The sequence below is a fragment of the Seriola dumerili genome, unplaced genomic scaffold (assembly GCF_002260705.1).
Source record: "Seriola dumerili isolate Sdu_G_001 unplaced genomic scaffold, Sdu_1.0 BDQW01000025.1, whole genome shotgun sequence".
Lineage (NCBI taxonomy): Eukaryota > Metazoa > Chordata > Actinopteri > Carangiformes > Carangidae > Seriola > Seriola dumerili.
In genome coordinates, this window is record NW_019174280.1 from 11,305,039 (window position 1) to 11,332,398 (window position 27,360).

Sequence of the window (27,360 nt, forward strand, 5' to 3'; positions counted from 1 at the left end):
CGTGTCCCCTGTGAACACTTGGTTATTGCCTGTGCTACTTGCACCGTGTTTCTGTATTTGGTTGTCTTTTGAGTATTTGCAGCACGTTTATGTATTTGCTTGTGTGTATTTGCAGCACACCTGTTGTCAAACTGATAAAGATTTTTTCTGAATTTGCTTGTTTTGTCTATTTGCATGTGTTTTCTTAAGTTGCACTGTGTTGAGCTCTCAGGGCCACTGTATCTTTCACCTGAATGAGTAATAATGTACATATGCAGTAAGAGCTGCCATTCAGCGATGCTGCATACATAACAGTACAATCAATATACAGGATTATTACAGGATTGTGGCAGTTTTATGCTGAGACAGCTAAACATTTCTGTATTCATCATAACTTAATTTTTGTAATTATATGTTTTTGTTATGTAAAAAGGAAACACAATTTTTAAAATTTTACTGGACAAAAAAGTGAGTATTTAAAAACAGTGAGTGCATATTTTTACAACCACTTTTTAGTTCATTCAACCAAAATATAAGCAAGGTGCATGATGTAGTGTTGTTAATTGGCCACAAACTAATAAGGCTATATTGATTTTATAAATTCAAGTAAAATTAACTCAAAAATCAAAGATTGCTGACTTAACATAAAACAATTATGTCAAGTTCACGAGAGATGAGTGTTTGTATCAAGTGATCATTGTTTTTTATGTCATTTTAACAGTCTTTAACATTTGTGTGGACTTGAGCTAATAACTTAACTTTATTATTAAGCTTGTTATGAATTAACATAAAACTTATATATGTATATATACATATATATATATATATATATATATATATATATATATATAGTCCAAGTAAGGGTTAAAATGCTCATTGACTCCTGCCAAGATCTGTGTCCACAAATTTGTCTTTGCAGTCATCTCTCTCTGCCAATATTACACTTAACAGGCTTATGTTAACACCATTTCCAGACAACAATGTGTAACTTTTTTCAGTGTTTATGGTGTATTGACATTTAAGCTATGTGGATTAGTAACATCTCCAAGGAAAATGAGCACATCTGGTCAGTAAATGCTCCACAGGGAATTCTGGACAGACCACAAAAGAAGAGAAGGAGTAAAGTTTGGAGGCAGCCGGGAATGTTTGTGTTATCAATGAGAGAATTCACAGCCGCTCCTGTGGCTCATGAATGAATTTAGTGAATGGATGCTGTCCTGAAGTGTCTATGCATGGTCGCATCCTTTAGTGATTGTGACCTTAAGGCAGACTGATCATGACTTCATGAGCATTTGTGCTGGTTTGACATGTTGTTGAACTCATTTGATTTGTTCCACTTCGTGTAGTTATGCACAACACTGCATGAAACAGATAAGAATGACTTATAATCTTTATGAGATAAAGCTCTGCGTCTATGAGTAAGTCTATGTGTACACACATTCATGGGTTTATGTGCTAATATGAGTAACTTATTTCTGGCTTATCTTGCTTATTTCTTACTTCTTGTAAGTTTGTGCATTGTGTGCTGTAAGCCAGCTCTTCTGCTCAAACCACTGCAAACACTTCTCTCGCCTGGCCTGCGCCCAAACAAAACAGAAAAATAACTTCTTTATGATTCAGCCTTGTTGTTATTGTTCTTCCTCCCTGGTTACCAAATTGTCTCTTTCGTCCTCACATTTAATCCTCATGGGCTTCTCCTGGTGAAATATAGCCTTGTAATTCACATCCATTCTGCACAAGAGCCTTGTTCAGATGTCCCAAGATGTTTACTATAAAGGTTTAGATTTAGAGCAGGTTAGGAAAGTCAAACCACTAGCACTGATGGCGTGCGTGCGTTTTGTTTGTGTGTGTGCCGTGAGACGGCTGACGCAGTGCGCAGGAGTATGTTTACAGTTTGTTGGGCTACACATCACTGGGGCAGTCGATTCCCAGGGGAACAATGCTCTTATTCTCATTAGGTCATAAGATGCAGCATGTAAACACACAGATGTGAGCACTTACGGCATAATAGATGCAGATATGTCTAAGAATAAATAGACGGTCCATCACTGTAACTGCTGTGTGTGTGTGTCAAAGAGAGAGTGACTGAGAGAAAGTGAGAGATAAATATTTTTTATCATGCTTCTGGGAATATTTGTGTTTGTGTGCTTGCTTTTGTGCACATATGTGTATGTCTGTGTAAAGATAGTGTTGATCTGAATTATGGCTTATCTGCTGTTGGCTAACTTGAATGTTTAACATTTATATTTATAGTTATCAAACATGACATGGAAATAATTAATATAGTCAACTTCTTGCTATTGGATGGAAATATATTGTCCAGTGAGGGTGAATTAAGGCCACATATTTATTCGTTCCAAAAAGGTGTTTTCTGTTTTCCTCTGACTGTCTGGACAACCGGGACAGTGTGCTATTTGTTTACAATTGACAAGGCCACATCATTTTCTCCAAAAGCCTCTTTCTTCCCTCATCTTTCCTTATTGTTCTCCAAACACTGACCATTTCTTTTTAAAAAACTGCAATGGTCAATGTCAGCAGATGCATCTCTGCAGAGATGAGCTGCCGGGGTGACCTCTCTGTTGCCTGTAAACTGGGCGTGTTTGTCAGGACCCCAGTGTTGTGTTTATGTTGGGCGTACATCACAAGCCCATTTCAAAAGGACTTAGAGAGCAAAGTTAAAGCTTTTGAGAGTCTTTGTGGTACTGTTGTAAAACTGAGGTCAGCACTGGTTTGAGAGCTTTGTGGGAACTGATTGCAAAAGCTTTGAGTTTCTTCAGCAGGAACGGAATAGAATGAAAAAAACAAAAGGTGAGGTGGGATGCAGCGGCAAGGTTAGAAATTACAAAAATAAAAGCATGAGACAGAAGGCACTTAAGATAAAAATGAGATGATGGAGAAAAGAGCATAGTGAGTAGAAGAGGAGAAACTGGCAGGAAAAATCATTAGATTGAGTGCACATGTCTTAATTAATTCATGCATGGCTTCATTGCTGCATAGTTTTGCATAATAAAGTATCTGCATGCCCATGCATTGTATGCGCGTACTTATGAGTAAGTGTTTTTGTATGAGACGTAGATGGATAGTGTGTGAGTTTGCCTTGAAGAGGGAATCCAGTGCTCTGGTAGTGCTGCTCTGGGGTCTCCCAGTGTAAACAGAGACGTGGGAACGGCCAAGCGTGTTTATATCAGCTCCATTCTTACTGGGACCAGTCAGCCAGGCATCGGGGGCACAGCCAACCCACTGGATTCATGTGCATACACACTCACCCATATTTATAAACACCTATATAGAGGCACTTATAAGCTGGTTTGTAGACGCACATTCATAATCCCTACAATTACTAATTCATCAAAAGTAGTGAGTAATAAAATTTCAAGGTCTTTATTTGCAATTCTCTTACCAGAAGTTATCTAAAGTCACACAATATCATTTTTTATGCTCTTGAAGAGAGTTTCTATGCCCCCAATTTTTTTACCACAAAACAGTCCAGAACGTGACAGCAGAACTCATTCTCTCTGTCTGGTCACTCACCCAAATGTTGAGGAGTCTAACATATACAACAAAGCCAATCACGGCCAAAAAGAAATAAAATTGAACCAAACAAAAAAGGAGTTTCTGCAAAGAAGCAAAATCTTCTCCTCCTCCCACCACAGCTCCAGACATGAGGCCGAGCTCAGACAGAGAGACAATCACTCTGACGCTCATCATGTCAGATTTACTGGACTAACATTAACACACCTGCACAGATGTTATGAAGTTCCCTGCCTAAGCCATGTTTAGACTAGTTTTGGAAAAGATGACGCTGCCATGAGCATTATCTGGTGCAGCTCGAGTCTGCAGAGAAATCATCGGCTATTTACAGAATAGGAGAATTGAAATGAAGCTGAGGAAGCTTGGTCAGGATGAAATCAAAGTTTAAAGAGATTAAACTTCTTCAAGTGATTAGATCCAATGTTTTTTATTGTATTTCTGATGTCTCTTTGACTTTTTGTCTCTTATAAGAGCAACATAGGAAATTAGATTACACACCTCTTCATTTGAACTGAAGCGTCATTATGATCACTAACAGATTAAGGAATTTAAGGACCATGACATACTGTACATCCAAACCTCATCGTACGAAATCAATACTTGGACCAAAAGGCTTGTTTTCATGATTCCTGATACTTAATCAGGGGAAGATGGGATTTTCATCAATCGGCAGTGATATATTGAATATATTTCAGGCCTTTAATTCTAGACAGTTGAAGATTTTTACACAAGAAGTCTGTCCTAAGTAGCGTCAGCATTTGTCTAACATGAAGCACCTTCTATCCTTAGACTTTGAAAAACAAGGTAAAAGCCTCTTCTAAGGTGGAAGGAAAAAATATACATTATGAGAATATGAGAAAAGCTGACAAAATCTTCTAAAACAAAGGCCATTATTGTCACATATTGACAGTAAACCCATGTTTTTATTCAAATTTGGATTAGCTCAGCTGTAAAAAGCTGCCTTAAAAATCTGTGCTTTTGGAATCACATGAAAAACCCTTGGTTTCAAAACTATAAACTTTTATGGCTCCTCGCTCGCAAAGATGAACAAACAATACATTTCTGCCAGAGACCTGGGGCCCACTGGCCATTTTGTCAGCACCTCAGACAGACAGACAACCCGTGTTTGGATAGAGAAGGAGTTGCTGTAAGCTGTGTGGAGTGGATTCTTCCTCTCTCGCTAAAAAGCAGAGCACTCCAAAAACAAACTGATGTAAGGAGCATGGAGGAGTCCATCTAAAGGGCACCTAACAATAGGAGAGGGGAGAACCACACATGAGTTAGCTGGTCAGTGCGGGAGTCAGGAGGAGGGTCATCAGAGCTCACTTCAATTATACACCTGGTTACCCTCAGAGATAAAAGTGTGTGTGATTTCAGTCGGGAGACAAATGCATCATTGTCACTGTGTATGTTAATGTAAGAGGAGAGGGTGTGCCAGATCTACAGTCAAGACTTTGGCACTCTTTTCCTGTATCTCTCTCTCTCTTTCTGTGTGTGTGTGTGTGTGTGTGAGAGAGAGGACTCCCCTAAACTTTGTGCTGCAAGGTCTGAATTCGGGTGGAATGGGGGTTGGAGGTGTTGACATAGAAGGATGTTTTGGGGTGGCGTTTGGGGAGCGAGTTGGGGTGAAGGTGTAGAATGATGATAGGAAGGAGGGATATGTGATAAGGGGGTGTGGGGGGTGTTTTTAGCGGCTAAGAGTTTGGGAGTATCAGTTTGTATGGTGTGCGGCATTGTTGCATGTTTGCAGCCGTGCCGACACTTTCTAATTGATCTGCTTTTGCTCATACTTGCGTCTGTGTGTGATAAAACAAAGCAACAAGAATCTCCCTCTTGTAATAGAGCAAAAGACACACAAGGCATGCCCATGCACGTTTATGCATGCTCACACATACACACACATACACACACACACACACACACACACACACACACACACACACACACACACAGATATTCTAAATTAATGGTCTCCTTGGGGAGTCATCCAAAGGCCACGGGCGTTTGGGAGAAAAGATTCTTGGAAAAAGGCTTCATCATCTGAACATTTGCTCATTACTAACCCCATCTTAGCCATCCAGAGAGAGAGAGGTACACTAAAGAATACATAGACAAGGTCATATTCTTATCATGCTGAAGAGGCATTGACTTTACAGTCTCTCCAAATGATGGTAAAAGTGGTAGATAGAGAGAAGCCAACGAGGAAGCAGCCTTTGGTGTGAGGAGAAGACACAGGTAATGAGGTACAGACCATAAATAGTTCAAAGAGAGTCCAAAAACAGAAAGAAAAGAGTAGGAAAACAAAAAACAACAAAAGAAAAGATCTTAATTCTCAGTGAGTTAGACTCCCTTCGTCTCTTTCAGCCTCATTCTGTTCAGGAAGTCATTAAAGAGTAAAGCCAATAAAGCTGTGTCAGATATATTGTATCTCCGTTCTCCACAGAGATATAAAATATTGGCCTCCCATTCTCATCAGACATGAGGATCAGCATTTTACAGGCCCACGATGTCCTCCTTTGGGGTTCAGAGAGTTTACTGAAGTTATCAACTGTCTTGTTATTGGGTTTCAACATAATTGTTTCCGGTTTTATTGAACGTGACTCATAAAAAAAGCGGCATCCTGAGTAAAGGTTTTAAATGTGGGAACACATCAGTGACTTCAGCCCTGGGTCTTAAAATCTCTTTTTTATCTATTAAAAGAAGTAAATGATTTGGTTTGGGAGTGAACCAGATCTGTGATTCTGAGAAATCCCTGATCTGCCTTTAGTCTTTAAGTTGAACTTGCATGGCAAGTTCAACTTAAAGCAGCATTAATCCATTTGTGGCCACTCAGGGGCAGAAAAAAACCAAAGCTAACAGATATACCTCTCACCATATGTGAAACAGGTCGCCCATAAAAACGAACACTCGAAATTATTACCCGACTCTGCAGTTCCCCTCAGCTCTACGGGAATTATATTTTAGTGTCTTTTAGCTTTTTGTTTTGGTTTTCAGACATGCAAATTTTCTGCTTTCATTGACTTTTTTGGTTCACCCTACCCACCCAGCAGCATACAAAGTTAGCCACTAGCTGGTGATCATAATCGAGCATTTAGCAGATGAGGTGCCAAATATTTTCCACAGGAGTCGGTGGAGACCAAAAACAGAGCTTAAAGGAGAGAGAATACTGGAATTTTGTGTGCAGGTTCACTGTGTGTGGGTCCGATGTGTGCGAGTGCACGTCTGTGAGTTCAGACCTCCACCAAATGGGAAGTGCTCGTGATGATATATGCTGTTACTTTGTTCTCTGTTTGTCTTGTGTTTTTTTTTTTTCTCCTCTGATACAGTTTTTAACATATTTGGACAAGTATTATATATCTTACTCAAACAAAGAGGTTAGTTTGGAGGGAAAATAAGCAGCCCCTGTTGCTTTTTTCTTGATAAGGATGTTCGTACTCTTCCAAAATAAATACGCAACATATTAGTAATAGAGCGAGACAAGAATGTGTTATTCATGGAAATGATGGTGTAATCAAAGTCTGTTTTCCACTTGAGTACTCTGTTTCTTCATGATAGATAGATAGATAGATAGATAGATAGATAGATAGATAGATAGATAGATAGATAGATAGATAGACGAAATGACTGGTAGGAAGAGAAGAGAAGAATAAAACATGATGGAGGGATAGAGAAGGGGTGAGGAGAGGAGGTTAATCCAAACAGACCTGTGCCAGATTATTTTTACGACAGTCCCATCAGCCATTATCTGCCTGCTCTGTTATGGTTAGGGATAAATACAGACCTGGGCAATACCAAGGAGGGGTAGATTTGTGTGTGTGTGTGTGTGTGTGAATGATTTTGCGTCTATGTAGTAATGTGTAGTTTTGTGAATATGTAGTCCCTCTCATTCTCTCTGGCTCTCCTCCACTGCAGCAGCCAGGGAAGATAACCACAACAGTTTATTCCATTTCATCAGACGCTCTTCTGGCCATTTTAGCCCTAATGGACGCAGAGCAGAACCGGCCTTTTTATCTTCTTGCTCAATAAAAATCTCAGGGCCCAGTCTGCCCATGAGACTCTCTGTCTCTGAGCTAAATAAATATCTGCGTATTGACTGAACTGGAGAGTGTGTGTGCGTGCGTGTCTGTGTGTGTGTGTGTGTGTGTGTGTGTGTGTGTGTGTGTGTGGGGGGGGTGTGTGGGGGTGTGGGTGTGTGTGTGTGTGTGTGTGTGGGGGGGGGGTTTGTGATAAGTGAAGCAGTGGGGAATTTTCTATGGGAAACGACTGTGTGTGTAAAAGAGAAAGAGTTGACTTGAACACAGATACATGATATCATGATATCTGGCATCAGACTTTCATCTGTAAACTCTCCAAACACCTGTGTTTAAGGCGTGGACTGAAGATAAACGAGGGGTTTAAACTTAGACATACAGGGAAATGAATCTCTCTCTCTCTCTCTCTCTCTCTCTCTGTGTATGTGTGTGTGGATGCAGGCACATGTTTGAAAGATGTAGCTATGTAGCTTCATTTAAAAGCCTTTGACACTATTTTTATAATTCAGTGCTTATTTAAACATGTATGTCAGTGTGCTGTGTGTGTGAACTCTCTGCACAGAGACACAAGCAGAAGACACACCTGCCGCCTCAGGGAAACCCAACGACCATATGCTGAGGCGAGTGTGTGTGTGTGTGTGTGTGTGTGTGTGTGTGTGTGTTTGTGAGAGAGAGAGAGAGCTCTCACCCCAGCTGACCATGTGTGTGTGGGTGCGAGAGGAACAGAGGTGACGGTGAGTTTGGAGCACCAGAGAAATGATCTGCAAGGTTTATTATCTTAAATTAGCATCCAGGGGGGAAAGAGATAGATAAGGACCACCATTCCGCTGATGGATCTGCTCTGTGTTTTTTTTTTTTTTTTTTTTAACCAAAATCAAGAAGAAACACTGTAGTTAAAAAAGCAGGAAAGACCGACTAAGTTATCATCAGTCCTGGAAAAGTCCTGATGCCTCCAGTTGTGCCTTTTATTTTTACCGTAACCTGGATATATCTCCACATATGATACAGTATACAGTTATTAATCATACAGACCTGAGCATTCATTTGAATAAGAAATGTTTTAAACAGGAGTTTTGGAACATGATCACACCAGATATGAGCGCAAATTCATTTATGCGTCTTGTGAAATAGCTGGTGCTGGAACCTTGTATTGACGTGGTTTGGCTCTCGGCACGGTTTGATAAAAAAAAGTGGATGGGGAGACACAGCTGATGCAATAGCTTCCTCCATATTGGATACACCGTCTTCACTTTGTTCATTCAAAGGTCAGTGCTGTCAATGCAATGTCTTAACAAGTGGGGCTATTTCTCGGTCGAGTGCAGTGACTTCCATGATTCTTGCTGTCGCCGTGAAGTTTTACACCTCGGTTCTTGTGCGGTTAAAACAAACAATATATAAAGTGATACTCAGTGTGCTTTAGAGGGTCTGCTAGCCAGATTTTGTTTAGAAAGAGCCAGGCTAACTGTTTCCTCCTGCTCCAAGTCTACACGAAGCTACTCTAACGAGCTGCTGACTCTCAGAAGGAAAGTGGATAAGTGCATTTACCAAATTGTCAAACTATTACTTTACTCCTTACGAAAACTCCTCATGGATCTACTTCACCTGTGCAAATAAATCCACTGAAAAGTGGTGATTCCACTTAAACTGTATGGCGCTGTTCTGTTTTCACCGTGATACTTGTGTGACCTCGTGTGACCTTTTTCATAATACAAGTACATTTTGTCTTAAGAAGTACTGATCATTGGCATTTTGTGAGAATCAGAAGAAGACGACGACAACAACAGTGATGATGATAGGAAGCTCTGATGCCGTAGCAGGTTAACTTCTTCCTTGTTAGCTGATTAATCTGAGTCCCCCATTTGAAGACCCGCACGGACAGAGGTGACACAGACACGCTCACAGACACACTTCTCACCTCTTAAGATGCAGATTGCTGCTGTCAAATAAATAAGACAAAAAGTAAATATGCATCAAACAGCTGGACAACAGCTGACAGCAGCTACACTGCAGGGACAGAGGTCTTTTGCATAAGTGGCGTGTGTTTGTGTGTCTAAGAAAGAGAGGATGAGCCAGAAAAGGAGAGATACACATGTATTTGTGTAAACTGTGTTTGCATGTGTGTGTATGTGTTTCAGAAGCAATGGCTATTTTTTGGAACATGACAGGTTGAACCACAAAACATCAAAGGTGCAGAGCAGCGAGAGTGAAATAAAAGTTTGGCGCAAAGTTGTCCACCTGTGTATATATACAGTACCAGTCAAAAGTTTGGACGCACTCTCTCGTTCAAGTGAATGGGAAGGTGTGTCCAAACTTTGCACTATTACTGTAGCCTATATGTACTGTGTGTGTGATCATCAAGACTACCGACTGATAGCACAGCTTCTAGACTCTATCAAACTCTGAATGTAGAATATAACCCCTCGGATTTTGACATTAATGTCAACAACAATGTTCACGTGAAATAAATCACTGCAGATACAAACAGTGATGCTTGTATTTAGTTGAGACTCAAAGCTCTGTAGACGTTTCAGGAAGACTGATGCAAGAAGCGTTAAAACTACTCAGTCAGATACTAGTGTCCATTGTAAATATATTATATATTACTTTCAGCACCATCCATGTATCATTATGTGATAAAGGGCTTTGAATCATATTTTTGTACAGACATTCCCATTACAGTTAGTAATTCATTCTCTCGGCGTTCGTTTTTTTTATTACAAATCACTGGTGTTGTTTCCTTTCTCATTTACATTCAGAATTACTTTTATTCACCATTAACTGACTTTACTTGTCAATATCAAATATAAATGAACTAATTTACAAGTAGCAGTAGATGAGAGAACATACGTCATTCAAGCTTAAAGTAAATGCTAGGCACGTAATTTCTGCAAGATGAAGCATATCTGGCATCACTGCGTTCTGCTGTGGATGGAGTAAGATACTCTGTCTCTTTTATAATGGTTATTGATGGATATCTCTCTGACTGATAGCAGGGAATGCCCTTGCACTTTGATTTTGTTGGACACATTTTTCCCAGTTTTCTTCTATGCAGCTCCAAATATGAAGTCCTTTTCCATCTGTTTATTTGTTATAATACCAAAAATAGTGTTGATACACAGAACCATTACAGTACCCTTAATATTACTTTTTCTGAATGGGTGTACAGCGTTTCAGATGAAACTGTTCCTATGCTAAGAATTTAAAATGTCAGTTTATTTGGCAGCAATACTGCACAGATATTTTTGTGCTGAGTTTTCTCATCACTTCCTGCAGTAGCGTCATCAAAGAAATATGCATGAACATGGACTCACACTCCATGTTTAGGATGAAAATCCAATAATTAAATGCTACAGCTAACATTTAGCGAAGAGGTCAGCAGACATCTGTTTGTGATTAAGGCGTAAAGGTGAGGTGCTGTTGTGTCTGTCCTCTGCTACTAAGTGGACGTGTCTGTTAGCTGCACCGGAGCTGGGTCTCTCTCTCTCTCTCACACACACACACACACACATACACATTCTAATGAGCTAATTCACACACGCACTTGTCTACTTCCTGCCTTAGGATTTAGGGTTCAGGGGATGTCAGGGGTCTCTTGAGATTTAATGTTAGACATGTTAGTTTCTGTGTGTTTGTGTGTGTGTGTGTGTGTGTGTGTGTGTGTGTGTGAGGGGCACTTTTTTATCACAACTCGCATCTCACCTCTTTGTCATCTCCTGTTAGCCTCCGGTAGCATTATGCCTGTGTCTCGTGGGAGAAGAACTGATACACACACTGGTGCAAACACAGATTAAGTTGAAATGAGATGAGAGGAGGTGCTGCTAAGGTCAGCCATCTTAAAACACACACACACACACACACACACACACCATTGGCTCAGTGGTAGGCCAAATCAAAAGTCCTAAACAGCCAAGTATGTCTGGTCCGTTTCATAATTTCACATTTCTTCTCTCACTCTTTTTGTCTTTCTGACAGTTTCCTTTCTCTACAATCCGATTTATCTTTCATAAATAAAACCAATGGCTTTTCTTGTTTATGTTACAAGTGTAGGAGATTTGTTGTTGTATATTCTATGCCTGCCTTTCTCTGTGTGCGCAGTATGTTAGTGTGTGAGGGTGTGTGTAAGAGATTGCACACGTACGTCAAAGGCGCAATGTTTGTGCAAGTTCCCTCTCTGTCCATCAGACCCGCTCCTAGAGTGGAGGGGGGGAGTATCAGCGGAGTAGCCCAGGAGGAGCCTGGAACCTCGGTCTGGTGGGGGCGTTGGCTCCCTGTGGGACCTGGAGGGGAGATTGTAGGGCTGGAGGGAAGCAGCCAGGGAGGAAAGGGGATATGCGTAATGTCTTCTCCCAGGAAGGCCGAGGTTTTCCAGCATTTTGGGGCAGTCAACACGTCCCCAGCTATCAGTAGTTCTGGATGGTTTATCCAGAGATATCGGCAGGTTATGTGGGTGTATCTTACTCGAGCCTGGAGTTTGTTCATGCAGACAAGAGCAGACGGACACCCCTCCCAAACCCCCCACCCCCACCTTTTTCTGCAGAGACACATGCAAAAACATGCATTAATGTAAAAACACACACTCTACTCACAGTGGAGTTTGGGTGTGTTTCACTTGTCTGATTGTGTGGTGTCTTTAGGGACTGCTCCTATCTCTCTTGTGGGGGTCAGACAATACTCTGTCTGTCTCCCTCTGCACCGTAAGCTACAGTAATTACCACCAAATGCCATAGAAAGTTATAGATAATCAGTATGTGTGTTTGACTGTATCAGTGGCTTGTTTGTGAGTGTAACCATGAGCTAACCAGACCACTGAGACAGAGGAGATATGATGTAGTGAGATCATTTCATCTGAGAGGGGGGGAGGGAATGAACTTGAGTTCATTTTTCAAAATAAAATAAAGATTCAAGCATTTGCAAGGATCTAAAAGTGTTGATAATAAATATAATGAAGACTTAATAAACATTTTTTTTTTTTACCTTGGTAACAACTCAGGAATATATGCACCATATATAACATATTACAAAAAGATTTCCACATATATAAACAGACACACACACACACACACACACACACACACACACACACACACACACACACACACACACACACACACACACACACACACCTGTCGTTCCCCCCTGAGTAATGAGGAGGAAGAAGATCAAAGCATAAAACCTGATCCAGCCAATAAGCACTGTTTATCATCCCTCTCCATCATCGCTCTCCATGTTAACAACAGCCTGACTAATCAGGTGTGAATAATATCAGGGACAGTCCAGCGTTACACGGCTGATTAGGTGTGTGTAATTTTAATCCTGACATAATATCTCCGTCGGTTTATAGAGATTAGTCAGAGATTAGACTGGTACCGTGATATAAAATGATTTCGTCTTCAATAAACTTTACTTTGGATATGCTTAACTCAAACACTTAAACCCTAGTAATCCAGACATCCCTCATTTCAATCCTAAATCTTAAATGTTATATCTAAAAGTAGTGTTGAATCTCTGTAAGGTGTTTTAAGAACCAAAATTTCGAACATTGGAAACTTTTCACATCAAACCTGGAGTATGAGGCAGCTAATTTATTTGTTTAAGATCTGTTTGGGGACCCAGAGAAGCCGGGCCATCTTTAACATAATGTCATTTTCATATGTTTAAAACATCCACAACAACAACGCATTACTTCTCAACATGGTTAAATACAATGGATTTTTATATGCCCTGTATTTGAGATGGGTTATGACAGTACTTTTTAAGCAGAGCTGCCACTCTCAGATCTCACATAATGTTATTGGAGTTTTACCCCAGAGAGGTTGAACTGACCCTAAACATAAGTAACATCACCGTGCAGGACAGCTGTTCTGTATACTGTACATAACCCATTCAAGTCAATGGGAAAGTGGTCTCAGACTTTTGGACCCCACTGTTCATGCATAGCCCATATAGCATATTTAACAAGAGAAACAATTACAATTTGTCCATATTTCCCCTTTATCAAATGTACAAGCCCAGAGAAGAGTTACCACCTCAATACTCTATACTTTGGGTTACTCTATACTCTATACATCAGGGTGTAAAACATTTAAAGGAAAAAACATTGGTTGAATTGGTTTGCAAAAAAACCTTTTTTTTTACACATACAGCAGCACAGGGTCTGTGGAACCCCCAACAATGAGGAGGTGTAGCCAATGTCAACTGAACACAGTGAAGACATTTAAACCTGATAGTTAACCTTTCTTATTTAACTAAATTAAATGTCTCACACAAAGCCAGGAGAGTCTCTTCTGTTGTTATTGCTAAAAGCCTAATTTTAAAAGTCATAAAAAACAACCTTGTATTTGCACATAATAACAGCATTGTTATTGGTTTAAGATGAATAGAAATCATGGCTACTATTTGTGTGTGTTATTTTCAAAATGTCCCCAGGGCCCTTTTCATTAATTCTTAGGTTTTAATCCTTTTTTTTTCGTGCTTTTCTTGTCATGTATACACAAGGTGCCCACGAAAATACAGTGAAATTGGACCAAACTGCATAAATAAGGGTGAAAATTAATTAATTAATAAACCAAATTCATGTACTTAATATTATTAATGACGGGTTTTGCCGCTTTTGTGTGACACTCAACCTGGCCTGTAGACTCAAAGGTGAATAACACTTTGAAATACAGGCATTGATGTTAAAACAGTATTAGGTCTGTGGCTGTATCTTGGCTAAATAGCTTGTTTTTTTTGCTCAACTGTTTTGACTCTATTTGTTTTGGCTAGACTGAACTGACCAGACGTCCAACAACAGCAGTAGGGACAGTGGAGGTGGGGGGGGGGGGGGCAAATCTGGGTGCGGGGGTGGGAGGGGGCAGGAACTGCTGCTGTGAAGGATTTAGTAGGGTGCTGAAGCTCTGGCCTGTTGGAAGATCAAACTACACACACACACACACACACACACACACACACACACACACACACACACATACACACATACACTCACACATCCAAATGGTACCACTGTGTGAGATAGAAAACTGAGCTGTGTCCCTCTCTGTTTATAAACTGTAGCCTCAATCACAATGACAGAGACCAGACCCCTGGCTCTGAAACCCAGCACTGTCCTACACTGCCCTACTGCCCAAGTGAAGCCACACCCCCCAGCACACACACACACACACCACACACACACAAATATACACACACACACACTGCTTTTATCTGTGCATCCCATCACCAGGCCACATGTTAGACCAGAGGTTGCAGCAGAGGTTAAGAAAGTGCCAGATACTGTAGTCGAACACACACACACACACACACACACACACACACACGCGCGCGCACACAAACACACACACACACACACACTCAAACTGCAGCTGCATCTCGTCTCACTTACTTCCGACAGGACACTTTGGGCGCTCAGCCAATTCAACTTCAAGCCAACGCAAGTGTGTGTGTGTGTGTGTGTGTGTGTGTGTGTATTCTGGGTAGAACCATCAACACAGCAATGCATGATGGCTATTTCAGCGACAAACTCAGTCCAAGATGCTGTATATCTTGTCTAATATGTAAATTTGTCATTACATCTGCAGTCTGTACTTGGGTCTGTTTCTCACTCTTCTCCGTTCCCAGGGTTGATTAGTTATTGACCTCCATCTGTCTGCTTCTGATATGACTTATTGCCAGCTGCACGGCAACTGACCTATAAGGAAGGGAACAGCACCCTAAGGCCTCAAGTTATACTAACTTGTGGACGCATATACGAACAGCTGCGGACACCACGGACTCGTAGTTGTTTTAATTTATACTCCGCTTGTGGTCCACTTGGAGGATGCGTTCCATACATGCGCAGTAGATCGTTGTCTACGGGCACGCGCTCTACGAACCAAATCAAAATGGCGACATCCAATGCAAGAAGAAGAGCTGCTTTGTCTGCTTCTGTACTTCTTCTTTTTAAAGATCAATTGTAGAGGTGAGGGTAGTGGTGGACCATGTTCGTTTTCAAGCTTCAAGCGCAGTTGGCACCCAGTGGAGCGCAGAACAAATTGGTGGGTTTTGCTGACGCCCACACCATGCGTACACCCACCAGTGATGAAATTTGCGCCATGTGGACCCTAGCGGACCCTTGCGGGAAGTACAACATTGGCTTAAGACTTTGTCCACGCTCGTCTGGCTAAATCCGAAAGCCAGACGAGCTTGGTGTGCGCGTCATTTTAGAGATTCCAGCATTGGCCAAGATATCACGCTTTTTCATAGGTTCCACATCATCCATATCCATCCGTCACACACATTGTGAAACCCAATACGTTTAACACAGATGCACACACTTATGCAGATAAGTGCGTATGTGTGCACACATTCCAGAGACCAATACACTCCAACTCCCTCACATTGTAAGGACAAGACTTCCAGGTCATTAACCTACACTTTGACAGAATATCAGTCTTATTCTGGAGAATCACTGTTTGCCTCCCTCCGGATGTTCCTGTCACAGAATATCAAAGGATTGTAGTCTTTTTGAAATATAATATGATATTTCCACTCCCATAAACATGTTCATAATTCTCTCTTATTGCCGGGTTTGTCTGCCACATCCTTTTGCAACAGACTTTCTCCACTCCCTGCTGTATCTTTGCACTCTCTGCAACCTCTCTTTTAGTTGTTTTGCTTTGATTTTTCTTTTTTTAGAGGTACTTGAACTGAGGTGAAAAGCAATTTGTGCATACGTATGTGTGTTGGGGGAGTATGGCTGTGATAAGGGACAGGGAACTGGCGCGCTTAGACAAAGATGGATGATGTTTTTCTCACCCTAAGCTTCACTCCAAGATTACTGTTTCTCATTCTGTTTTTGCACAGCAACCAAGCAACTTCCTTTTTTCTTTTTTTGTTTGTTTTTGATTTCATTCTTTGAGTTACAAAAAATACATGTGGAATGTTTTTCCAGTAAATAAAACTGTATTTTGCTTCATATTACGATCCTATTCTCTCACATTAGTCAGTTGTTCCACAGTGTAATGTATTGCGTCCACGTTTCTTTGCCTTTTTCAGTAAACACTCACAAGGCTGGAAAAAGTGGGTGAGGAAAGAGGATGAGAAAAACTATTTTAATGAAAGTGAAGATTGACTTTGTTAACTTTGTCCCAAGAAGATTAAATAAAGCTCAATAATGCTCCACCAATCCCAGCTTCGTAAAGTCATGTGCAGACTCTTTACATTTTATACTCATTTTATACTTGAGTAAAGGAGGAAATAAAACTATGATGATACTGCAGCTACTGTGCACAGTTCTCTGGCTCACACCAGACATTACTTTTGTTATTTTAACACCTGCTAAGTCATCAGCATGGATGTATTAAAGGAGCTATATGTAAGTTTTTGCTATTGCTACATAGGCAACATTAGCATTTTGTTTCCTTACAAGTCTAGAAGAAACATCAAACTCCTCGCCAAGAGCTGTCTCCAGCTGTGGAAAGCGACACCAATGTGTTTTGCTTCTATTTCTATCTCTGCTTTTCTTCTACTGAAGTTAGCATGCTAACCATCTAGCACTGGCCCGGTCGGGCCCGTCCCGTCATTTTCCATCCAGTCTGCCCTCAAGAAGTATCACTGCTTAAAGGGCGTTTTATAACCTCTTGTATTGTAAATGCAACAATGGCTCTTGGTAAGCAACCATCACCGCCACCCGCCCCACATTCGGCGGCAGAGAAAACTTACATACAGCCCCTTTAACTTTAACTTGATATCACAAGCTTACAGGGCACATATGTCAAAATATGCATCCTAATAATGTTTAGAGCCAGTGTGCGTCATGTGATGCGCTATTCCTGGGGGCTTTGTCATCGGCAGCTCTCACACACTCAGTCTCGTGTTCATCATACATTATAGAAAGGAGGGGTTCTAGCTAGCATTAGCTGTCCCTCTTTTATATGGGCTCAGTTGTGATGATAGAAAATGACCGGACTGCCAGAACTCACAGCTACGGCTAGTCCTGTAACCGCAGCATTCTGTATGTTACCGTGTGTTAGCGTATCATGTTTGTCATTCCCATATGATTTTCAAAAGCCACATTCACTGTTTCTTAACACATACACTTAGCTTTAACACTGGAAAAAAAAAAAAAAAACTATTAACAAAGGTGTTTGCGTGCATGTGTGTGAGAAATGATAATGACCCGAGGAATCGGATGTCCCCCTCGGTGGCCCTGCGAGCAACATCTGGAACCCGTCCCTTCGTGGTGACATCACACAACCAGCCTAGCCTTTGACCCCAAACCGGCTAATTAGCAGCATGTCCCTCCATAGCTGCCAGAGTCCCCTCTTTTTTCTCCCTCCATCCTTCTCACCCGCCTCTCCACCTGTTGCCTCGTGTCACTGTGTGTGTGACCGATGCTCTGAGAGAAAAAACGGTCACAGAAAATGTTTCCTTAACACTTGCGGTACATTGTTTCATCCTTCACATGAAGGACCGGCACAAAATATGTCTGATGACTAAACAGGCTTGGCACAATTAGGAACATTTAAATGTACATTTTATGATGATAATTAAAGTCTTTGCGAGTACAAAGGAAAGTTATGATGGTATTACATCAGGGTCTGTGTTTTAGCAACACACAGGAGAGAGAGGGGGGGGGCGTTCGAGTCTTTTTCATGAGCTATTTTAGGTCATCTCCCTCTCCCTCACTCTCTCTATTACTCTCTGGTGGATCCATGTATCTCAGAGGTGATCATCAATCTAGCAGACTCTATTATTACTTTTCCACTAAGTGCTTTGATTTCCAGCCCACCCAGGAGATTAAGCCCCTCCTTCCTCTCTTTCCTCTCCCTGCATCCCCTCACCTATATCCCTGTCTTTCTCTCTTTCTGTCTGCTCTGTGTAGCGCTTTTTTCCGCCCTTGCAGTTCAGCATGTGAACTTCTTTTTCCAAAATGTCTTGTTCTTTCAGATTTGTAAGATCTGTTCCTCCTTTCTTGTCAGGACTTTAAACTTTTTCCAGTTGACTAAATGCAGCCCGACCAACATTGCGGTGTTTCGTTGTGTGATTCTAGTGGATAACACGTAGCTGTGGTGCCTGTTTAAATGCGCTGTGACACCGGAAGCAAAGAGGTTAAAGGTCAGGTCTCAAGAGACACCCCTCTTATCCTTGCACACGCTTCAGCTGTGCAGGCAAAGGCATTGTGTTCACACATATACACTCTGTCTCACACACACACACACACACACACACACACACACACAATCTTGCATCCCTGCAAGAAAGATCTGCAGCTTCAAGTCACTCAGAATCTCGCTATATGTTTCAGCCAAGAACAAGATGCACATGAATATATGAACAGTGTTCTCCTGGTGCACCCCGACCTCTTCCACTTAAAGCAGCTCCAGAGACTTTGTTGTTTGGACTTGGCCCTGAGTGGACCAGTGCATGGAGCATCGGTGTGGAATGATGTGGAAGGCCAAACAGGGGATTGTGGGTGCCGGGTATCCGTTACATCAGAGGGGACCGAGGCGCCAGTTTGCCATTTGAGACGTGACACCCCCCTGTCCTTGCACTTTATCCTGTTAACTGGCAAGATGTGCTGAAAGTTGCATGGACCCTGTGAGCGGAACAGGCAAAACACTGAACACTCATATATCTGATTATAAGATATATTATTATGTTAAAATCTAATAATTTGTTAAATAGTAAAAATAATAAATTTTCTATAATATTTCATAATTATAGCTTTGAATTTAAGAAATGTAATATAAAATAAAATATTGGTATTTTGCTTTTTTAACCTAATTTCCAGGTTATGATAATAAACATCTTTATGCCGATTACATAACATAACATTGATTTTATTTTGAATCCTATGGGTTAAAAGTCATTTGTCTTGATTTTTAAAGGATAATCTGTAAACCAAAAAGTATGCTAAAATTATTGGGCATATTATCATTTCCAAATTCATTGATTTCTTTGTTTTTGTTTTTCTTTAATGTCAGTAATATTTATTATTCACCAAATGAGTGGATTTCGAAACCAACAATGTCAAGTTTTCATGTAGAGGTTAAATTCTTGACATATATACCTTGGGCCCCAAACTTATGTTCTTTCTTTTTTTTTTTTTTATTTATTTATTCTTTTAACAGGTAGGTCGTATACAAACTTTCTAAAGCTAAAGTTCAGGGCATCCTGAAATTCTTAAAAAACAGTAGATATCACAGTAATTAACTCATGTTATCTCTTCAAACATAATTCATAAAGTGAGTCTGAATAGAGTTAAATTGTGTTTAAAATGAACAGTATATTCTGTAATTTGCTGGAGAGCCAACCAGGGTCCCTTGGGGTCCAGGAAACCTTTGGGAAACCAGCAAGTGAGATCAGTACCAGTGTCTCCTCCCAGCATGAGGTAACGCCCTCTCTGGTCATGGAGATAAAAAGTCTGTTCCTTTCTGCTCTGTCCACGCACGGTTAGCAGTTCATGAACACCCCGTCCACTCCTGTCCAGCCTGAGCTTCCTGCTCCCATGTTTTGAGCCCGCTACAGTCGGACACAGTTCACCATGTCCACCGGGTCTCTCAGCGATGTCGACGACGAGCTCCTGGACGGCATCCTGAAGTTTGGCTCCTCCGGCAAAGACTCCAACGAGAGCACAGAGGAGAGCTCCAACTGCGAGGGCCCCTGCGCAAACGACGACCGGAGAGACGCGCCGGGCAAGAAAAGGAAGACATCGTCCCGGAAAACTGCAGCCAAGGGTGTGGCACAGCAGGAGGGCAAGCAGGTGCAGAGGAACGCGGCCAACGCGCGGGAGAGAGCCAGGATGCGCGTCCTGTCCAAAGCCTTCTCCCGGCTGAAGACTTCTTTACCCTGGGTACCACCGGACACCAAGCTCTCCAAACTGGACACACTGCGCCTGGCGTCCAGCTACATCGCGCACCTCCGGCAGATACTGGCCAACGACAAATATGAAAACGGATATATCCACCCTGTTAACCTGGTGAGATGTGGGGATCCAGTGGAGGGAAGACTTATGTGAAATGTTTTTGAACGAGGCAGACTTGTGGTTTTGAATATTGTTGGCCAATATTCTGAGAATGAAGGAGCTGTTGAATGATTTTGTTAGAGCATAATGACGTTTGTTTGCCTCGTGATATTTACTCAGTTTACTTTTTATATAATAACTAGAACTTTTAAAGTCATCAGGATTTTCACACAAGGCCTCATAGGCTACAGCACCAAGGTGACAAAGGTGGGTGATAGTCATGTGAAGCAGGTGCATAGATGAGGGGGAAAAAGAATTCATGTCATTTTCTATTAATGCTGATGCTTTCTGCAAACTGACCTGTCAAAAACTCCTGCACGATCGATGATTCTACAATCAATAGAAATATAGGCCTCTAATTTATCTCAGAGAATCATTTCAGAATAATGCAGCTGATGCAGAGCATTAGGCCATCATGAAAATAACATTAATTCTGCAATATCTAAAATATCACAGTAGAGCTGCAAATGACCTTGTTTTATAGTGAGGTGAGAGATACGCCATTCAGACATATTTAATATATATATAAATTAATAATATTATATATAAATATAACAAGATTATAGTAATATTACGGATCAGAATATTGGAGCTGCAAAACCTTTTTTTATTCAATGCATGAAGAGCTGGTGATAGTGCTTCCTTTTTGTTTAAAAAAAAAAAAAAAAGCCTGGAAGTGAAGTGATTCAATCAATTTTTTTTTTCTTTTTTTTTGGTTGAATTAATTGTTAATTTTTTGTTGTTGTTTTAAGAAACTGTTTGGCCTAACTGGTTGTGTTTCCCTCCGCAGACGTGGCCTTTCATGGTCGCAGGTAAGCCGGAGAACGACTTGAAGGAGATGCTGAACACAACAAGGTTATGTGGAACAACGGCGTCCTGATGCACCCACGTTTCGAAGGGAAAAATTTTACCAAGAAAATAATTTGAAAAAAAAAGAAAAAGAAAAAAAAGATAATAACTGAAATCCACGTCTCATCTCCGCAGACTTTGAGTGGGAATAACGGAGGGAGTGTGTCCTCTTTCTCCATCGTTCCTGTAAAGACGAGCTGAATTTTTAAAAATTTTATTTAAATGCATTCTGTCACTCATTGTTGTCTTTGCTGGTTCAAAGATAAACTGCGTGCATTCAATTGCTTTTTTATACTCTGCAGATGCATTTTTTTTTTTACTCGTGCAGGCCTGTTTTGGCAGCTGCATTATGATGGACGGCTGTGCACATGATCCGTGTCCACTGTCTCCAATGGTTGTACAGATTACATGTATATAAAATATATTTGTATCACTTTTACACCCTGTGTACTGAATGTATTTTTTCCCCTCTTATTGTTAACCTTATTTTTAATTTTATTTCCGTGTGTGGGCCACTGCTTTGACCTCTAGTAACCTCTCATCACTCCACTCCTTCAGAATAGCAGAACCCGAGCACCAACAAAGCGTCAGCGCAGATAAGTCTCTCTCTGTTGTTTCTAAAAGATAACAGTAGACTTGGTTGCCATTACATAAACAAACTTGCCTTGAAAGATTATTTGGGCAGTTAGTGTTTCTTGTCATTTAGCCTACACAAGTCAAAACAGCTGGAGATATCATTTGTGTATACTGGAGGGCTATCATTTCAACTGTAGCTAAATATCTTAATATTTTTAGGCCGTACAGTCTGTAAAGCTTAATTTCATTACAGCAGTAAGACAATATCATGATTTCATTTCTAAAACGTCACGGAAAAGATGCACGTCATGTTAATTAGACGCTTAGTGCACTGATTGGACAGACTATTTTAAGATTCAGCCAATCAGCAGTGAGCTGTCTGAGTCGCCGTCAGAGGACATTTAAGACATTTTTGAAAGTGGTTGAAAAAGTGCGCGCGGAGCTTTAATCCCGCCCAGAGCAGTTGTTTTAATTCGCTCGGGTTATGACCGCTGTGTTTACATCATGCCGACAGTTATTTATGCAGCCTGACACACGGCCTCTCTCTCTCTCTCTCTCTCATTGTAGTTTATTACAATGAAAGTAAAGCGCTGAAGAAAAGTGGATATAGTGGATCAACATGTTTTTTGGGTTTTTTTTTTTTTACAACAGTTTACAACTCAACTTACACTCAGAGGTCATGCACTGACAAAACAAAAGTTTGCAAAAGTCATGTTTACATAGCTGCTCAATTTACTAGTTTTGAGATAGTAGACTACTTGTGCTTTCTACTCCACTGTATTTATGTGATTATATTTTTAACCTAAAAGTCGGTCAACTTCAATATATTTCACCTAGAAACACTGGAATATGCCTAAAATAACACGAGCTCTGCATTGAAACAACAATGCTCCTTACTGTATTGCATCAATAGTGATGTTCCAATAATATGTAATCTGCTTCATGTATTGTATTTTTACATTGAGATATTTTTTACTAAGTAAAAGATCTGAATACATCTGACACCAGGTTAAAATGAATGGATTTTTCTATATTCAATGACAGTTATTATAATGATTGATATTTCAATTATATTTAAACTGATAGGTCCTCTTACTAGTTTTTTTTTTTTAGCTTTTGGCAGCATCTCATGGTCTTCACCTCCAGATTTCCCCAACAGGACTTTTCTGTATTGTCATTCAGACACAGTATTTACATTATTTGGGTTTATGTGCTAAATCCAAACAAATTGTGCTGTTGCTTTATTAGTCATTAAAGCTACTTTTCAGTGACTAGCAGGAGGAGAGAGGCTGGCTGACTTTACACACTTGTTCACATCAAGGACAGTACCAAGTATCCTACAACAGGAACAATATGATTGAGTGCTGTAGTAATAAAAGAGTCCCACCGACATCTCTTCAAGAACCCGCACCTAATACATCAGCGGCGGCATGGCAGGGGCCTCGCCGCCACCCCAAAGGGACCACCGTGGAGAAAATAAACTTGGCCGCCTCTTTCCTGGGGCCAGCTGCACAGAGCGAGAGAGGACGAGAGATAGAGGAGGGAGGGAGGGGTCTGTGTGAGAGCGGGGCCGGGATTCCCATACTTGCTAATTGTTTTGTTGGACAACTGCCCAAACTGTGATGTGAAAAAGGTCCACAGACTGAGGGGAGGACAGAAATCACACTGTGTTCCAGCTGATCCCATCGTGTTTCCCATCTGCCCTCATTGTTCCTTCAAATCACTTACTTCATATTGGAATGACTGTTTGTCAGGGCCGATGTGGCCAGTGCAGAATGTTCACTACAATCAACAGTTTATACTTTACATTCCAACATCTCTCTCCTATCTGTCTACACGTAAATATGGGACAGATATTTTAGCTTATGGAGAGACATACAGCTGAATTATTATTTTTTTTTTATTTTTGAACAACTTTGAAAGTCATTTATACTGAGGGTGTGATTAAGGTTACATCACTATATACATCCATGTCATTATTCCCCAAATTTCTCGCCAGACCCCTCCCTAATACATCCCTCTGTGCACATGGCATCCTCAGACTGCCATCTTCTGGACAAAACACAATGTGTTTTGCGGAAATCTTGGGACCTGACAATAATCTCTAGGCATCCCTACAATACTCATAGAAGTGTTATTATATCATTTCATTTTATACAGCAAAACTTTGCATACAATAGTCCCTCTTCTGATCACGTGTTGTGGAAAATACACTGAAAAAACACCTGGCATTGTTTGAATAAACCAAAATAATCACAATACACAAGAGATAAAGAAAATGTATTTATATGGATGGTCATAAATTCCAAGTTTGAAATTGGATTGGATTGGACATCACACACCGAAAAGCAGGAAGCCGCTAAATGTGCTGTGATTGTTTCCATTATCATAGGTTTGCCCCCCTTCTGGGAGGACCAAATGTAGCTCATCACCGACATTCAGTTCTAGAATAACAGCATTAGACATGTACTCAAACTGCCCAAAACCATTATCCCAGGTCTGCAAATTATACATTATGGATCTCCCGTTATGCAATAGCTTCACTGCCATTACGATGTGTTCATTCATATGACTACATACAGTAAATCTAAAAAAGTACAGTCCTTTCACAGGTGCAGTGAAGAAACCAGTTGTTGGACTGTAGGCTTTGCCAATATTGGTGAAGACCTTGCTGAATCTTAGGACTTTTGGAGTATTGTAAGGTCCTACTGTTCCTGAGTTTGTCAAAGCAGCATAAAATGCCACCTTCGCACTGTCTTTGATTAGAATATCCACTCGGTGCTCTGTAGTGTTTGTTCTGTCCATTAAAGATGAAAGTTCAACATCTTGGACTGTGTTCTCAGCCTGCACGTCATCCATCCTGCGCTTTAGGAGCTGCAGCTCATTCTCGCTGACTGCCACTCTGGCTTGTGTGGACAGAAGCTCAGCTGCCTGGTTTTCAAGCTGGACCTCCAGCTCCTCTACACGCCTTTCACTGGCGTCGAGCCTCGCTCTAAGATCTGTCAGCTCCGCCGACTGCTCCATGTTTTCTTTCCTCAGGTCTTCTCCTAGTTTTTCACTGGCTCCCAATCTCCCCTCCATGGCAGTTTGATCTGTCTGCAGTTCCTCCAAGCTGGTTTTAGCGAGGAGGAGGTCCAACTTCTGCTCATCTACCTGTATCTCTGTCTCCCTCAGCCTGGCCTCCACGGTCCTCAGCTCAGCATTCTGCTTCACCACTATGTCCCTTAGCACCCTCAACTCTGTCCAAATGTCAGGGGTGGTGCTGTTCTGGTCAGTGAACTGGTCAGCTGCGGCATCATGGTCCAGAGTTAGCTTTTTGTTAGGCAGGAGATCATGGAGTTTGGTCTCCCCTCCCTCATTTGTTCGCACCTGGAGAGCCCATGACACCAGCAGGCAGAGCAGCAACGATGAACCTGCTTTCATTGTGCCGTTTTATTGATGCCTCTTTAGATCAAAACAGAGACATGCGGGTCTTGTTTGACTTCTTTTTATAAGCAAAATAAGCAGCTGACCTCCTGAGATCTGCGGCATGTGTTTTTGATAAAATAGATTGGCAAAGCTTACTCTTTAAAAAAAACTGAAAGGTAGCCCAAAGATAAACAGAGACCAATAGCAGGCTGTTTTCCAAGGTCATATCGTGCTTCACCAAGGTGTTTTCGCAGGGGCATTTTGGGCAGCGGCCCTCTGTCCTGGTGGTGTAGCTGTTGCCTGCAGAGAAAGGCCCCATGCATGTTCTTCCACGTGTTATGGAAAATTTAGAACTGACTTTTTAACTTTTATGGAAAGTAATGAATTCCTTATTGTTAATTGAAGACAATATTTTATTCCAAAGATGAGTAAATAAAATGCAGTGGCATCTTTTCTGTTCCCAGTTTTGTGTTCATATCACCAATTTAAAATACTCTCATTGGTTATAAGGGTAATCTTACCTGTAATCCTCTCTATATATGGATGCATTTGGCCACTTTGCTGAGGTGGGATTCATAGTGGTTATGAAAATGTATGAAAAATGTATGATTAAAAATTTCCATTTCTTCTATTTGAATATTTTTATTTTTTCATAATAGCTGAAAAACAATCTATTCCACTTGGCTGAATCACCATTTGTTATTTCTCCCACGGCCCCTCATCTCTTTTTATCAGTCTTGTACCAGCTTGTTCTGTTTAATTAATGATGCTGCCAAACTGTCCATCAAAAACACATGCTGCAGCTCTCATGACAAAGTCAGCTGAACTCTTTGTAGAGTTTGTCTTATGTCTGTTTTATGTGTGTTGAGAAGAATATCTAAGTCTTCTAAGTCTTGATTATAAAGGTTTGACATGGAAAAATTGGTTGCGTATTTAGACCTCACAATAGGGGTACATCATCTTCATGGCAGGAGACCTGTTGGAGGGGTGAGATATGATGGATGAATGGATGCCATTGGAACAAACTGCCTTGCGTGTGCGTGGCGGCTACTTTTGCTGAACTGCTGTGTGTGTCCACCCCCACCCTCCACCCCCTCGGTAATGGAAAAGGAAAAAAACAAACATATTATTTACAGTCTCCACCAAAAGCTGTGGAAGCTGTGGAAGCTTCCTCATATGCCTTTGTCTTTTTTTATTGTCTTTGTAACATGGATTCTGTGGGTCACAGAGTTCTTTGTGATATTCTATCTCCACAATGAGTGTAACCAAAACGCAGAGAGAGAGAGAGAGAGAGAGAGAGAGAGAGAGAGCATTGGAACAAGACTGTCCTTCACCTGTTAAATTATTGCCATAATTATACTCTACATTGGGTTTCTGCTATGACGATAGTACATGTAGTCTCCACTGTCTCCACATAACTGCTAAAATTGTAAAAATATAATATTTCATGTTCATGTCTTGCTATTCATACTCAGCCAAGACTTTGAAACTATAGTGAAAGGTATCGGTTTGATATAATGTTGCTGGTGGTGTCACTGTCACTAGCAGTGAGGCTTGTATTTTCACCAGCTATTTAAATACTCAGTGGGCATGTAGCTTTACTCAATCCAAGATGGCACACAGATGTCCATCACTCACTATTCAGTAGGCTGATGTTCACAAAGGAAAATATCGTTGCTAACAGTATCTATTTAAACCAGTAGATGGCAGCAGAGGAGTACAGCAACTAAATGGAGCACAGCAAGTGGACCAGCTGGAGCTGACGTAGGGGTGTGGGTTTTTGAAGTGTCTGAACCACTAAATTTGTGTAAATGTTTCGGCGAAGGAGGGCAGACTGCTGTGACCAATTTGCCTCTAGTGCTTTTTAAAAAAGAAAAAAAAAAGAAAAAAATAGACACAGTAAGTGCTGGACATCAGTGTGCAGCTTTAAATTATGTAAAGCTCCATGCTCATCATGCATTTAAAAAAACTGGCAGATACACT

The 27,360-nt window shown here is 41.0% G+C and overlaps 2 protein-coding genes across 2 annotated transcripts; one reads left to right on the plus strand and one right to left on the minus strand.

The window, feature by feature from the left end:
• Positions 1-19,948: 19,948 nt before the first annotated feature.
• Positions 19,949-21,832, plus strand: tcf21 (transcription factor 21). Its single transcript, XM_022769564.1, has 2 exons — positions 19,949-20,499; positions 21,335-21,832. Exons 1-2 carry the CDS (start codon positions 20,065-20,067, stop codon positions 21,422-21,424), a joined length of 525 nt encoding a protein of 174 aa, XP_022625285.1. The 5' UTR covers positions 19,949-20,064; the 3' UTR covers positions 21,425-21,832.
• A 2,401-nt stretch (positions 21,833-24,233) lies between these two features.
• On the minus strand, positions 24,234-25,444 carry LOC111239656 (golgin subfamily A member 3-like). The gene has a single exon (XM_022769551.1). The coding sequence runs from the start codon at positions 25,390-25,392 to the stop codon at positions 24,304-24,306; it is 1,089 nt and encodes a 362-aa protein (XP_022625272.1). The 5' UTR covers positions 25,393-25,444; the 3' UTR covers positions 24,234-24,303.
• Between the last annotated feature and the right edge of the window lie 1,916 nt (positions 25,445-27,360).